The sequence below is a fragment of the Lepisosteus oculatus genome, chromosome 14 (genome assembly GCF_040954835.1).
Source record: "Lepisosteus oculatus isolate fLepOcu1 chromosome 14, fLepOcu1.hap2, whole genome shotgun sequence".
NCBI classification, from domain to species: Eukaryota; Metazoa; Chordata; class Actinopteri; order Semionotiformes; family Lepisosteidae; genus Lepisosteus; species Lepisosteus oculatus.
The window spans coordinates 57,751,052-57,766,441 of NC_090709.1; the positions used below are offsets into that span (position 1 = coordinate 57,751,052).

General features: G+C 47.0%; 1 protein-coding gene across 2 annotated transcripts; it reads right to left on the reverse strand.

Moving 5' to 3' along the window:
• Window positions 1-10,080: 10,080 nt before the first annotated feature.
• LOC138243134 (uncharacterized) lies at window positions 10,081-14,372 on the reverse strand. 2 transcript variants are annotated; one of them, XM_069198637.1, is made up of 5 exons: window positions 14,040-14,372; window positions 12,441-12,767; window positions 11,948-12,226; window positions 11,570-11,857; window positions 10,081-11,315 (listed from the first exon to the last, which is right to left on the reverse strand). In XM_069198637.1, the coding sequence occupies exons 1-5, from the start codon at window positions 14,089-14,091 to the stop codon at window positions 11,302-11,304; spliced, it is 960 nt and encodes a 319-aa protein (XP_069054738.1). In that variant the 5' UTR covers window positions 14,092-14,372; the 3' UTR covers window positions 10,081-11,301. The 2 variants fall into 2 exon arrangements, with proteins under 2 accessions (XP_069054738.1, XP_069054737.1); XM_069198636.1 differs by having other exon boundaries at window positions 10,081-11,331.
• Between the last annotated feature and the right edge of the window lie 1,018 nt (window positions 14,373-15,390).

Genomic DNA, 15,390 nt, shown 5'->3' on the forward strand with positions numbered 1-15,390 from the left:
TTTTCCAAGTGGTGTTACATCCCCTTCAGATACTCTACACAGACTGCCAGAGAGAAGAGGAGAGAGAGATGGACAGATAAGAGCACATACAGCAAGAGACACATACGTCACATACACATACGTTACTTTGAAGCAAGTGTTCATTTCTTTTCTGGAACAAGTTGTTTCTGAACTTCAAGAAATTCATACAACTTCTGAAAGATAAAATACAAATCTTGCTTCTCAGGACAGAAGAAATGCTGCAAAAAAATGCCAGTGATTTGTGAAAAGCAATGGGAATGTGTCCCTGTGCAGCTGTTAAACAAAGGGCTGCTGGGTCAAACGCACTCAGGGACGTGCTTCAGATTGTGATGATGTAAACATAATCTCCGCTAAAAATTGAAGGGATTTGTTCGCAAACCCTCTTGAATGTTGCAGGAAATCTTCGTGTTTTACTCGTGTGCAACTACAACAAGTAAACAATTAAGTACCTAAGTCAATGTCCAAGAAACCATCCTCACGTGTGGAATTTTTCTTTAACTGGCTGTTGGGAGAATTCATTTATACACCCGTTGTATCCTTAGCAAAAATATTTTAAAATTAGAACACAGATTTGTTGGAGAACTTGACAATCCTTGACAATCATTATTAAATGAGCATTATACAAATGTGCGTTGATATTTTTAATATGTACCTTAATTGTAATGTATATATATAATTGCTTTGATATGGATGTTCATTTGAAGGAATTGAGGAAACTATGAAGGATCGCAGAACAACCAAAGATACATTTGGGCATCTGCTATTGGTAAAGATTAACGAATACAGTAAGTGTGAAGCTTGCACACACACGAGAGAAAAAAATCAGTTTAAATTCACTTCATTATACTGACGGTGTGTATAGCAGAGGATGGTTTCGATCCATCGACCTCTGGGTTATGGGCCCAGCACACTTCCGCTGCGCCACTCTGCTGACAGCTGTCATAGGGTGATTCAACACAACTGCTCTATCTTTGCTTTCTAAAAGTGCGCCCGAGATGAAAAGTCTAAACGGTAAACGCAGACGTCATTTTGAGCACTTGGTCTTTTATAGTACAAATATCACACGCTGCACTACATGGGCGTGTCTTCAAGATCGTTGAGAACCAAACCTTCTGCTTTCCCAAGCAACTGATTTTTCCTCCTTAATTCACAAATCTTCAATGAGAATCAGTGAAACGAAAACCAAACACATGTCCACACTCGCGTCCTAGTGTGAAAGAAAAATGATGGAAGCATTTGAGAAATAAGAAGAGTAGTCTGAACAGCTCCAGTCTATCAACTGCTCTACAAAGTGATCGCTACTTCCACACCCAGTTTATAACACTGACAATGATTCAGGAAGCACAGCAAAGTTCTAAAAGCAGTGGTTGAAAAGCGTCTAGATACATAAAATGACAGTTTCTCAAAAGTAAAATCTTCAGCTTTTAAATATTGTCATCCACATATTTTCGTTTTTCTCTTTTTTACATAACACGCTTTCGAGAAATAGACTGTCTTGTAATGAAGGCTGCATTAGAAAATGTGTATCTAAATTAAAATCAGGTTTATGACTTCTGCGTTTTTCAGCTTTCTTAGCGCTTGGGTCTTGATTCAGATATTGCAATGAAAGCAACAGGGGAGTAAGTTTTCCTTTTCTAAATCAAAGGTGATCTGCTCACAAGGAAGTATAAAAACTTCAGCGTTTACTTTTTGAAGACCGCAAATTGTCGAAACACTATTGCTTCATAAGCTAATAAGTAACGTTTCTGAGCACGCATTGTATTACTAATGAACAAGTAATAGGTTTATTCCATGCTGAAAAAAAAAAGAAGAAAGAGAACACAACGTTTCGGCCGTGGAGCCTTCTTCAGGTGTGAGAGAGACAGGGCAGTAGGCAAAGGTAAAGTAGCGGGAGAACAAAGGTTGGGAGTGAGAGGCGGGAGCAGGGGACAGAAAGAGAGGCCAATCAAGAGGTGTGAAGTCAGAATGGGTGCAGAGAGGTGTGAAATGAAACTTCCAATGAATGGAGAAAATTTAAAAGAACAGTAATCTGTCGTTAAGGGAAGGGAGAATGTGTGATCCTAACTGCAGAATAATTTTAGTTTCGGTGGTCTTTCTGATGTATGAGTTCGGAAAACCGTCTTTGAGAACACAGACGGAGAGATTAGTGTGGTCGTGGCCGTCAGAGGTGAAATGAGAAACAATGGGCTTGGAGAGATCTTTAATCTTCACAACCCTGACGTGTTCTCTGAAGCGGTCTCCGAGTCTCCTTCCTGTTTCTCCAATGTAGATGGCTGGGCATTTACTGCAAGAGATACAGTAAATAAGGTTGCTGGAGGTACAAGATGCTGTCTGGGTGATCCGGAATTGTCCTGAGGGGCCTTGAATGAGTGTGGTGGTGGCTGTTTACTTGCAGGTGATACAGCGAGCTCTGTTGCAAGGGAAAGTGCCTGGTGTGGATGGTTGTTGAGGGCGGTCAAGGGAGCTGTGAACAAGGAGGTTACGCAGATTAGGTGGTCGGCGATATGAGATGATAGGGCGATCAGAAAAGAGGGCCCCAACGGAGGGATCATCCTGTAGGATGGAAAAGTTCTGGTTAATGGTCCTGGGGATAGGAAGTGTGTTAGGGTGGTAAGGAAGCACCAAGGGAATGCGGTTGTTACGGCGGGAGTTCCTGATCGGGTTGATGGTCCGGGGGGTGTTTTTGGCTCGGGCAAGGGCCCTGTCAATCACACTGCTGGGATATCCTCTGTTGATAAAAAATGAGTACATTTCGAGGGCTTGGTTCTCGAAGTCGATGTCGTCGCTGCATAGTCGTCGTAACCTAAGGAACTGTGAAAAAGGAAGAGAGTTTTTAGTGTGGTTGGGGTGAAATGAGCTGTACAGGAGGTAGCTGTGTGAATCCGTGGGTTTGTAATAAACTGAAGTGGACAGTCGGGGGTAGTTGATGGAAGATGGAAGAAGGTGGAAGAAGCTACCCACTTGTATTACTAATGCTGTTATTAATAAAAAAAAGCTTAAATTCACATAATGGAATTTGGACGGCTCAAAGTAGTCTATTCCTTGTACAACTAACTTGCCCGCTGAGTAGAGTTTTAAGCAACGGCAGCAGATATAGCAGTAATAGCAACAGCGTAGAGTGTCACAACACTCTATGAGAGAATTGCGGCTTCAGATCGTTTTGTTCTGTTGAAGCTGCCTACAGGCTCTGAATTGTTGACATTGGCTGTGATCTTCTTTTTTCAGGTTTCATGAAATTCTTCACATATTTGAAATATTTCATTCGGGTTCGCCCAATACACGGTGCAAACCGTACCTGCAGCAGAATGCTGTGGCACATGAAGCCCTATTGTTTGCCGGTTGTAAGGATTGAGGTGCGTACTACAAATCGAGCAAGCGAAAAGAAAATTAAACAGGAGTCACTTTTTGGATTGCTAATTCATTGTGCTCTGCTCGTCTAGGTTCAAATCCCATCCTTGTCATGGTTAAGGCCTGAGACGTGTATGTTTTTTCTAAACGGTGTTTGCATTTGTTTCCTCTTTTACTCCTGTAAACTCAGGATTTTATTTCCTTGGTGGCAACAATACGCTTCTGTACAGTAAATGGTAGATTCTGCTTTCAAATTAGCTGCACCAGGCATTCGGGTACAGAAAAACACAGGGATTTAAAATTCAGGAATATGAATGGCCAATTGCTTACAGCTAGGGTTTTTACGTTTTCTTATTTAGCGATTTGTGTATCAATCTTTTAACAATTCATTAAAATGCTAACAATATGTAAAATCAAAACAACAGCACCGTTAAATGCTGGGGAGACAGGTAGTTGTTTTTTTCAATCAGATGCCAATCTCTAATGCTGTGTGTGAGAGCTTATGTATCTTTCCTTTTCTCACATTTTCTGACAACTATTCCAAAGGGGCACCCTGTCAGCTCCTAATACTTTTTAAAAGTCTGCCTGCATGTTTGATTATTGTCGTTTTATTTAGAAAAAGTTCAATATTGATCAAAACTAAAGAAAATTAGGATCACGAATTAAAACAGGGCTGAAGATACGAGTCGCTCTTGAATCAGAGCTGGGCGACATGGGCTTCTGTTCTGATATGATTGTACGAGAAGCAGGAGGAATCTCTTCTCTCCTATGGAGCATGAGCTGAATCAGGAGTGAGACATTTCGTATGCTCGTGCATATGTTAACGCATGCATATGTTAACGCATGACCTACATCGTAAAACTAAATTAAAAAATAACATTAAGTTGTCAAAGACATTCATTTATATACAAACAAGAGACAGACATAGTAATGATTCTACATTAACTTGTCCTGCACTGATCAGACTAATTGAAATGTATGAAAGCCCGTTTCCGCCAGGGAGTTACAAAAAAACGCGCTATGGTATCGCAGAATTCCGACTAAGTAACTCAGAATTGCGACTTAGTAACTCACAACTCCGACTTTATATCTCACATTTGCAACTTCGAAATAGCCCATATTTCATTGTCTGTCCTTTTGTTATTGTAACGGATTATATATCCGGGTCTCTGTGTGTAATTGATTACGTTGATTGAGCGGCAGTATGACCAGGTGTGCGGTAGCAGGTCCTGCCAGTATAAAAACCTAGTCACAGCGTTCACACTTTATGCTTTCTTGCTTCAACACAGTTTGGTGGTTTACTTATTTTACTCCTGTAGCAATTGAGCGGGACGTTAATTTGGCGATGCGCTCGTTTCTCTTTGTGCTGTGCCTGTGCGCAGGGGCCGGGCTCCCCACACTGATCTCCGCCGGGCCGGCTGGCTGGGACTCTCGGGAATTGGCGCTCCAGGCCGACCTCCCGGCTCCTGAAGACGCAGCCCAGTTGGAGGACTTGAACCTGGCAGATGCGCCCTCCGAAGACCTGTCTGCAAGCGAGAACGACTCGCAGTCCTTGGCTCCCGACTTTCGCCGCCTTCCCGTGTCCAGAGACGCGTACTCGCCCTACTTCGACAAGGAGAAGATGAAGCCCGAAGCCGGCAGCCGCCCCTTACCCGCCTACATCAAGAGCGTCCTGTTTCCTCCCCAGGGAGGGCGGCAGCCGGCTCGCCCGGCCATCGGGGGCACCCGAGGAGTGGCCGTGTGGTGCGACTCCAGCAGGATGTACGTGAGGGTCAGTCGGCTCCTGTTCGGCTTCAGCTGTCGGCCATCGGAGGTGACCTTGGGTAACTGCAGCGTCAGCCGAACCACACGCCGTTACTTCTACTTCATCTACGGGCTTCACGAGTGCGGCACGGAGCGATCGGTAAGCGGGTCTTCATCTACAGGCAGTGTATCGATGTGAGCTGTAGGGCCAGTGTCAGGGTTGCCTTTCCTGGGAATATCCCTTCCTCTGTGACCCTGCAGGTTGTCCAGGGCCGCCTGGTGTACTCCAACACTCTCCGCTATGCGCCGCCCTCCTCCAGTGCGCCTGTGCATCGCTTCATTCCCTTCTCTGTGCCGGTCAAGTGCTCCTACAACAGGTAGGCAGGGCTCTGCTGCTGCTGAGAAGCTGCTGGGAAAGTTTCCAGAAGCCCCTCATCCCCTCTGTCCTGCAGGTTCCACTAGTCCTACAAGGTTGGCTATGTCCCCACATGGGCCAGGAGAAGGACCTTCTTCAAGGACCTGATGAACAAGCACAGCTTTGTCCTGCTCACCACCAACTGTAAGCTCCTTGAGCGAGTGGCTCCTCCTGCCTGCAGGGGGCGCTGTGTGCAGGTGTTATGCTGCCTCTCTCTCTCTCTCCAGCCCACTGGGTCCGGCTCTCTCCTAAGGATGAGTACTTCCTGGGTCAGCCCATGTACTTCCAGGCCACTGCCTACTTTGCCACAGCAGAGCAGAGGCTGTACATTCACTCGTGTTACGTAACGGAGAAACCAGACCAGCATTCCCAGCCCCATTTCCCCGTGATCGACAACTTGGGGTACGGCCTCTTCTGGGAGGAGAGGTGGGCAGGAGCCCCGAAAGCCTGCAGGGGTTCATCCTTGTCCTTGTCCCCAGGTGCATGGTGGACAGCAAGGCAGATGGCTGCCTGTCCAGGTTTGTCCCCTCCAAGCAGAAGGATGTGCTCCGCTTCACAATTGATGCCTTCCTCTTCCAGAAGAAGCTGTCCAGGAAGGTACTACTCTCAAAGGCTGCTCAGCCTTCCTGCTCTACTGATCCATTGTCTGCTTTTCCATCCATGATCTAGATGTGAACCAGACTGTGGCAGCTGTAGTGCCTAGAGCTGCCAGCTTGCCTTCACTGATGGCAGAAGGTCCTTCTCTGTCCCTCTATTGGCCTTGATCCCTTAATGCTGTGACTTTCCCTCTTGCAGCATGAAGTGACTGAGCTGTACATGCACTGTGTCATGGCTGTGGCTCCTTCTAAAGCAACACCAGGGACCAAGTCCTGCAACTACAACAGGGAGGCTAAGAGGTACTTCTGCAAGGAGCTCTGGGACATGCCAGGTGGAGGCCTCACCTGTCCTCCTCTCCTCCAGGTGGGAGGAGCTGTATGGTGACCATGAGGTCTGTGCCTGCTGTGAGTCCAGGTGTGCTGGCAGTCGGAATGAAGGTGGGTCTGGTTCTCTATCCCTTGTGGATGCATCTCTGCCCAAGAGACAACCATGCTTGGACAACTGAGGAATGATCCCATGCTGGACAAAGGGACTGTTTAGATGAGTAGCATCACTGTGGGTCTCTGGGTATAGCAGATCCCTCACTCCTGGGTGCTGCTTGTCCACAGGTACCAGGAGCCTGGTGACCAGCAGTCGGGTGGCTGTGGCACCAGTAGAAGCTCCTCTGGATGTGGGAGCTGACTGGACTGAGGATGAGGAGGGAGACCCTCAGAGCTCTAGTGAAGATGCTGAGAGCACCAGTGAGGATGTGGAGGGAGCAGAGGACTTTGGAGATGTTGGCCAGTGGACAGGTAGGGTCTGGCAGGAGGAGCTCCTGTAGGGGTGGGTGTCCTGCAGTTCAGCTGGATTGTTCTTCTTCCTCCCCAGGTGCCTGAAAGAAGGCTCCAGCCTCGCCCTTGTGACTCTCCTGCCTCCACTCGCCTTGTAATGGCAACATTTCAATAAAGCTGTGAAAGACCCTTCTGCCTGCCCTTGTTTCTTTATGGTTTATAGGTTTGAATGGGGTGGAGGAATTCAAGGGAAGTGAGACCCATTAATCAATGGAAGTACTGTATTTGTGGGGGTTCCCCTTTCAAGAATGCTTCCCGTATTGCTGCCAATGAGGACTGAAAATGGCTGGAGTAATAAAGCATCGTACTGGGGGAAGATGGCCACACTATTCCTTGGGCAGGTCATTGTGACTTTTTTTTTTACTGGGGTAGAGACGGAGGTGTTCAATATACTGGAAATCCTCCTGTTTCCGAGAGGGGTAGTGCTTATGGAGTGTGAGTTGCTACTGTAGTGCCCAGTAAGAGTGAGATCTGGTGTCCTATTCTAGGCTGCACAAACTGACTAAAAGAAACACAAGGAAGGAATTGTCAACAGGGGCTTGGTGTAAAGTAGGACTTCCCTTCCTTAGCAGAGGAACAATACTGGTGCGCAAACATCAGTGAATAATGGTACAGTTAAAATCTCGGAGGTCTTGTCTTATGGGTGTTGGTTTCGTGGTAGTGGACAGTCATGAGAAGTATTAGGCTTGAGACTGGAGATCCCAGTGCTTGACTGGGAAGACAGGTGTTCACAACCATCTCTACCAGCAGCACAGACTGTGTAGATTGAGACTGAATGCTTACTACACAAAGCCTCTCCACTGTTTCAGTGTCCCATGTCATGGATTTCAAGTGAATCCTAGTCTCCCTTTGTGACTACCTATAATTTGCACAAATCATGATGGCCCACTAAGGCTGTCAATTTTTAGCCCTACTGCAGTGCCCTATTAAAGTTTCAAGGATTTAGAATAAACTATTTTATATAATGGTTCCGAAGGTGGCTTCTCAAAGCACTTGACAGAATTACAATAAGAATACACAGGATAAAACAATTTCAACAGATTGAGGAGAAAAGTAGAAGCAGAGGGGTAAAGAATGGAACCAGTTCAGTAAAGGCTCTTCTACAGAACAAGGTGTTGAGTCTGAATTTGAAGGAGTTTAGGGGAGGTGACTCTGGTATCCTTGGGGAGAGAGTTCCAGAGCTTGGGGGCATAACAGCAGAAGGCCCTGCCACCCATACAGTGTAGACGGGCTTGGGGGACAGTTAGGAGACCAGAATTAGAAGAGTGAAGGTTATGAAGTGGGGAGTAGGGTGATAATAGATCAAACTGCTACTGAGAAGCAACTGAAATGTGATGGCATGTTCTACAATTTATGCAAGACAAGTAATGTTAGGATTTTATGGAACAGTGGTAATGGCAGCACTTTTGAGGATTGTTGGTACAACGGCAATGCTCAAGGATTCATTTCTAATATTGAGGACAATGGGTTATATACCCATCGTTCTTACCAAAGGATCAGAGACCTTTTGCTATATAAAAAGACTCCTTTCCACCACTAATTTATACAGGTTTGGTTCATTTGGGTTTTATCAGTTAAACATTTAATATTGTATTTGTCAGTTTGTTGATGCCTGTATATCACAGTGATCTGCACACACATCTTTGACTGAATATGGGCTGCCAAACCTCTCCACCAAACTTATGTATCACGGTAGGTACACAAGAAGTTTCTTTGTAATAACAGGGTTGGTGCCAGTAGTCAGATTGGGTCAATTGCAAGGTAAGAACAGCATCGCATTAACTGGAGATGATCCAGAGATTAGCATGCAGCTCTGTACGCCAGATAACTACCGATTTGCAACGCGCTCGTCTGCTGACTTTAGTCCCCTGCTCAGTAATCACAATGTTCCCAATTGCACTGAGCCCAAGGAAACAGCTGCTGCCCTCTAGAGGACACTACAGGACAGGAGTAAGTACAATTCCTGCAATAGACTAAGCAGTTTAGTGCCAAACTAATGGAACAGTGATTCCTATGGGACAGTTCCGAATGTAGTAACAGCTTAATACTGAAATAATATAAACACCTCGTGATCTTAAGAATCTGTCGCTGTTAAAAAGTATTGTAATAATAAGCTAAAACTGTACTGCAGCCACAACACAGTAGACCTGATCATACAGAAAGATGTCACCACTATGTAGTATGCTCTCTGAAGGCACCAGTTCTGTAGGGTTTGGGCATTTACTGGGACAATTATTAATTGTAGCAGTAAATCACAAAATGATTCTTTTAATGGCTTTAGAATCCAGCCATGTGATATAACTCAAACAATGCACACACACAGGTACTAATACACGAGGATACATTTATTAATACATAGAATATGCATATAAACCTAACAGATCTTATCGAGAGGGTTATCGGAATACAAAGGGTATATATTCAGTTACCAAGAGTTACATATATCAAGAGGACATACGTTCAGTATATCATTCATTTAGACCATTGTAATTGAACTTGGTTACAACTTCTACATTAGATACTCAAAACAAGTACATAACTCTTAGGAATTAAATTGATATCAACTGGTTGGGATAACAATTGAATTCTCGAGCTGTAATGCATTGAAGTTGAATACTCATCCAATCTCTGGGGATTCAGATCTCCTGCGGGCACAAAGAAACAGTTGCAGGCTGTTGCTGTCCAATCCGCGCTCTCTGGCTCGGTGCCAGGCTGTGCTGTGCGGCTTGCGACGGTGCGCTGCTGATGCTCACTGACCGGCTAGTTAGTGTTGGCTTTAACTAGCAAAGTTTGTGCACAGGAGAAAAGATGACTGTGGGTCCCAGCAAGTCAGGAAGAGGACCGGTTCGTTCCTAATGAAGAGCTAGTTCTGAATAGTGATTCAGCTGTCCACAGTTCTGACCTGTTCACGAGGCTTGCTGCTGGGCTAACCTCGGGTGGATCCTCTGGTTACTCTCTGGCAACCTCCGCTCTAGACTCTTAGAACAAAGGAAAGTTCTGGCACTCGGACACACTGACCGTTCCGTGGTTATCCGGGCTGAGTCTCAGGATGGTCAGGAGGCGCGCTGCGAAAATGTCCTGCCCTTGGGAGCCTTCTGCTCCTGGGCCGTCCTGCCCTGGAATTCTCCTTTGAATTCCCTTTAGAAAAGTCCACAGAATTCTTCTCAGGCTCTCTGTGTTGCCTGTTTTTACCTGGAGAAACTTTAGCTCGTTGATTGGCTGAAAGTTCCATGGGCATCAGAGTCCCGCGTGGGTTACTCGGCCCTACCAGTCCCTGATTGGTTGATCAAGGTGATATATGAGTCACTTACTCCTGACACTTATCTGGCACTCCCTAGACAGATAGGCGCCAATGGATGACCATTGATCATGATAGCCAGGCTTAGCTAAGTGCATCTCCCTTTGGGAGCTGTCCCTTATCAAAAGAAAACATCTTTAAATCAGCCTGCATGAATAGTTGCTGCACCACAGAGATGAAGGGAGAGATGAGGCCTCAGTTGGGAAAGCACAGCAACACTTAATTCTGTCTTATTAACAAGCATTGCCGCTACACCCCCAATATACTGCCCTGACTCTCCTCATCACCCCTGCAGTCTGTCACGCCCCACACTCTCCCTCGCAAACGACGTTACATTCCCGGAACCTCTGCTTCCCAATCTCATCCCTGATTGAACCCAGCACATTCTCACATGCATCAGATTCCTCAAATTCTCACTCCCTAACCAATCATCCAATCACACCCCTTTCCTTTCAGTATTTAAACCCCCTTCGCACACCTTCCCACGCTCACTATTGAGAAGCCTTTCTTAGTATTCTCCAGTGCGCGTTTCCAAACCTTTTGACTGATCTCCCGTTACGAATCTTCTGCTTCCGCCTCTTGACCTCGCCTTCTGGATTTTGCCTTTGAATTGTTTTGGATTTCTCTCGTTACCGGACCCTCTGCCTCCCTTAGCGACCCAGCCTTTGGATTTCGTCTTTTGGTTTGTCCCTTTGCTACTCTGTGCCCTGTGGGATTCCGGTCACGCATAAGGATCCTTCTATTCCACGTATCGGTTTCGTGACACAGTCTGTGTCCATTGGAGACAACAGGATCAGAGTGTCCGTCTCCTGTCTCCTCAGTCACCTGGACACCAGGGACCTGAGGACAGACTCCATTCTGACTACCAGTTTCTGGTTGATCTGCTGGAGGACTGATCGCTGAGCTGCTGTCATTCGGGGCATCATCTCTCCTTGTCAGTTCATAGGTCCCGTCATTCCTGATCGTCGTCCTTGATCTCCTCATCCCGACCCATACTCCCAGGATTGCCAGGATGACTCCAGCAACACCAACACCAGTGACACCAGTGATCACTCCGACAGACCTGTGACGAAGAGGGTCTGATGTAGGAAACACAGAGGAGACAAAACACAGCTCGTCACACCTTCAAGAAGACATGAGGAGTCTCTTCCGATAGAGATACTGACCAGCAGACCTCTGATCTCTCTCCACAGGATCAAGAACTGGAGAAACTCTTTACACTCGAGAATGTCCTGCGGTTAAAAACCTCAAACTGAGAACAAGAAGTTAAGGGTTACAAGATTTGAGGAGTTCTCCTGCACCTCAGTCTAGTCTTACCCTCCACAGTGAGAGAGACAGTGCTGACGGCCTTCTGGATGTGTGAGAGCAAAACTGTATAGATCCCCTCATCAGACGCCCTCAGGTCCTGCAGTCTCAACTCCTGATTCTCCACCGACACTCTGTCTCTGTACTGGGGGACACAGCTGGCTGTGCTGTTCTGGACAGAGCACACTGAGGTCCAGTTTCCACCTCCTACAGGATCAAACAGCACCTCCACTGGCTCTCCAGTGAGCAGAGGGACAGACAGAGAGGCTCCAGGCTGCAGGGTGACAGTGACTCTGTGAGCTGAAAGACAATCAGGATAAAGGATGATATAAGAACACACTCTATCAAGAATATAGAGCCCTCTAGTGACCCTACTGTAGATCTGCTCACCTCCCACAGTGACTGTCACAGTGCTGATGGTGTTTCCCTGAAGGTCCCTCACTGTGTAGCTCCCCTGATCAGCTGGAGTGAGGGAGCGCAGTGTCAGAGAGCTGTTCTGCACTGACACTCTGTGTTCATACCCGGGGTCAGGGGGCCCTGAGCTGCTCAGTAAGACTCTGGAAGACTGGGTAGATCCTGCAGGATCAAACAGCACCTCCACTGGACCAGTAGTATGGAGAGGGAGAGACAGAGAGGCTCCAGACTGATGGGTGACATTTTCTTCATGAGCTGAAAGTAGAGAGATGAACATCAGAATGTCAGCTGGGTTTGGATTATTTTAGTTTGCAGACTTTGAAAAGAACATTGAAAACAGCCTTGGAGTCTAATAAAGATGGACAGTGTAAGAACTGGGGACAAGATTATCCAGATGTGAACATTATCAGACACCTCCCACAGTGGGCTCAGCTGGACGCTGTTAAAACCGAGACTCGTGAGCTGTTACCTGTGACAGTGAGATAAGTGTCCTCCAGGAACTGCAGGTGGTCTCGCTCGGCTTCCCGATAGCACTCATACAGGCCCGTGTCGGAGAACGTCACAGCAGCGATGGTCAGGGAGTAATTTCCCAGTCTGGCCTTGTCTCCGGACATCTGGGCTCTGTGCTCGAACCCGGGTCCAGAATGAGGTCTTCCACCTTCGACATACAGCACAGGTCTTCCTGTAGACAACACCCATTTTACAGCAGGCTGGTCCACAGGGGCTGGATCCTTGGAGATGCAGGGCAGTGTAGCCGAGTCCAAAAATCTCACAGTGACAGGGCCAGCACAGGACTCTGGGAAACAACAGACGTGGTTTCAGACAGGCCTGGGGATCACCAAGGGGAGACATGCTACCCCCCTCCTCCCCCCCACCTGCTGTCAGCTCCAAGAAGTTACACACGCACACTGAAACCCTCCGCGTTTACGGTGAGTTACACTAACGGATGGTGTAATTTCAGTGTCTTCCGGTGAGGATATTATCAATTAGCCATCTCATTTGAATACCGGTATTTCTGGGCTTTTATTGTGACCAGTCAAAATAATTGTCTCCTTATTCACAGTGTAACCACAAGAGCTGCCAATGGAACCACAACTGCACTGTTAAAATAGCATTAATTGGCAGGTCCGAACTTGGTAGCTGTGAGCTGTCTTTTTTTTTTTAAGAAAACTGAAATAAAGTTTCAAATAGTTCAAATAAAGAGACAAGGGAGTCTCTCATTCTCATTTTGAATAAGCAGTTCGAGAATGTTTAAAAACATCAAACCAGCCTTCGAGCCACGTATTTATAAAGAATAAAGAATAAGAAACTGCTTCGCATTAAAAAACAAACTACTATTTTAAAAGCAAATGGAATAAACATGGAAAGTACACAGAGAACTGGATTCAACAGGATGTTTTGCTTTGATAACCATGTACTAAGCTGCCCTAAGTGGTTTAATAACATATCAACAAAACACTGGACACTCACCCATCCAGCCCCCACCTGGATGATGCAATGGCAGGCATAGTGCACCAGTCCTCTCCCCACAAACCAGCTCTCAGTGGGGAGGAGAGCAGAGTGGTGAAGCCAGTTCAGAGATGGGGTTTATTAGGAGGCCATGATGGGTAAAGACCAGGGGGGGAATTTGGCCAGGACGCCAGGGTTACACCCCTACTCTTTCCGAGAAATGCCCTGGGATTGTTAATGGCCACAGAGAGTCAGACCTCGGTTTTACATCTCATCCAAAGGACAGCACTTTTTTACAGTCCAGTGTCCCAGTCATTATACCAGGGCATCAGGACCCACACAGACCGCAGGGTGAGCGCCCCCTGCTGGCCCCACTAACACCTCTTCCAGCAGCAGCCTCAGCTTTCCCAGGAGTCTCCCCTCCAGGTACTGGCCAGGCTCACACTATCTGAGTTTCAGTGGGGGGGGCTGCCAGCTGGGAGCTGCAGGGTGATACACCTGCCGGCTAAATGTAAGAACTGTTCCGGCGCCTCCGGGATCGTGTCGCGACGGTGGAGGAAACTGAACTCCAGCTGGAATCTGAAGGGAACTTGAATCGAAAGCCCGGAGCGTCACCCACCCGTGGTCCAGAGCACCAGTAAAAAGGCAGCAGGGATTGTCGGGAGCGCCATCCTGCCAGGAGGATCCCAGACGAGAGTCGACTCTCCCAATCTGCAGCTGAAGCGACACTGAACGGTCGCTGCAAAGACCGCGCTGGTCTGTAAGGGGAGATAAGAGATGTTTCAGCAAGAAAATTGGCATTGCCCCCTCCTGCCATAAGTGAATATAAACTGGGTAGAGAATACAAATGGAAAGACAGATTAACAGCTTGGATTCCCCCCCAAGGCAAAAACAAAAATCGTGACTGGGCAGAAGGTAACATCTCAGATAAACAATGAAACACTACAACGCTGGTTCCACCCGCTCAGAAGACAAAAACAAATCAGTTGAGTTTGTGTCTTTTGCAGGAGGCTATGCCACAGAGCCATGGGTCTCCTGAAAAAAAGGAAAGCGACCTGAAACTGCTGGGGAGCAACTTGCAACGGCACGAACCGGCACACACGCAGAGCCGACGAGCGCGGTGGGTTTCACCGTGTGTAGGACGGGGGGCGACTTCACGGATTTCAACCTGTTCTCAGCAGCAACCGAGTGTTTCCGGGGATCCGGAGCCTGGTGGCCCACAAACACACGCCTGGTGGTTTTGGGGTCCAGTCGAGCGCTCGGCTACATGGACGTCGTAAGGAGAGGGGACGGGTAAAGGTTTATTCCGCGCTGGAAAAAAAAGAAAAGAGACAACACTTCGGCCTCGACTGCTGGAAGGGGAAACAAAATCTCACACGTGTATCTAGAAACTATCGCAAATATCGCCGCGAAGCGACTTCTTAGGGTCCCTTAGGGAGTGCAAACCAGGTCTGGGGAGGTCACCAGGTCCAGCGCTGGGGATCCCCGGTTTGACCAAGCGGGTGGGGGAAAGGAGCCTTTCCCCCCCATCTTCCACATTCCATACACCCATTGTTCTCGAATATGTTTAAAAAGGTCAAAGTGCTATTAGGATGGAATATTTATTAACTCCTAGTTTATACCGACGCTAGACTTTCGCATTTAGATGCTGAATTTTAATTCAACCTCTCAGAAATGCGAGATGACGCGTGTGAATACGCTCGGGCACAATTCTGTGAGTTTGGTCCAACTGAAACCTTTCGGGGATTTTTAACTCATTAAAAAGCCCATACGAATCTAGAATATTTCCAGGTGTACGAGGGAGTGTACGAGTGTAGCCTGCTTGGTCTCGGGAGGGTGTTAGAAGATGCTTTCAGCTGGCAAGAAAGCTTTATTTCCGCTTGGTGGTTTATGAACTGAAAGTCAGCAGTTTAATGTGCTTAAAAAGATTTAGAACGGAGTTACGTCAACAGAAAAAGACTATCGGAGGT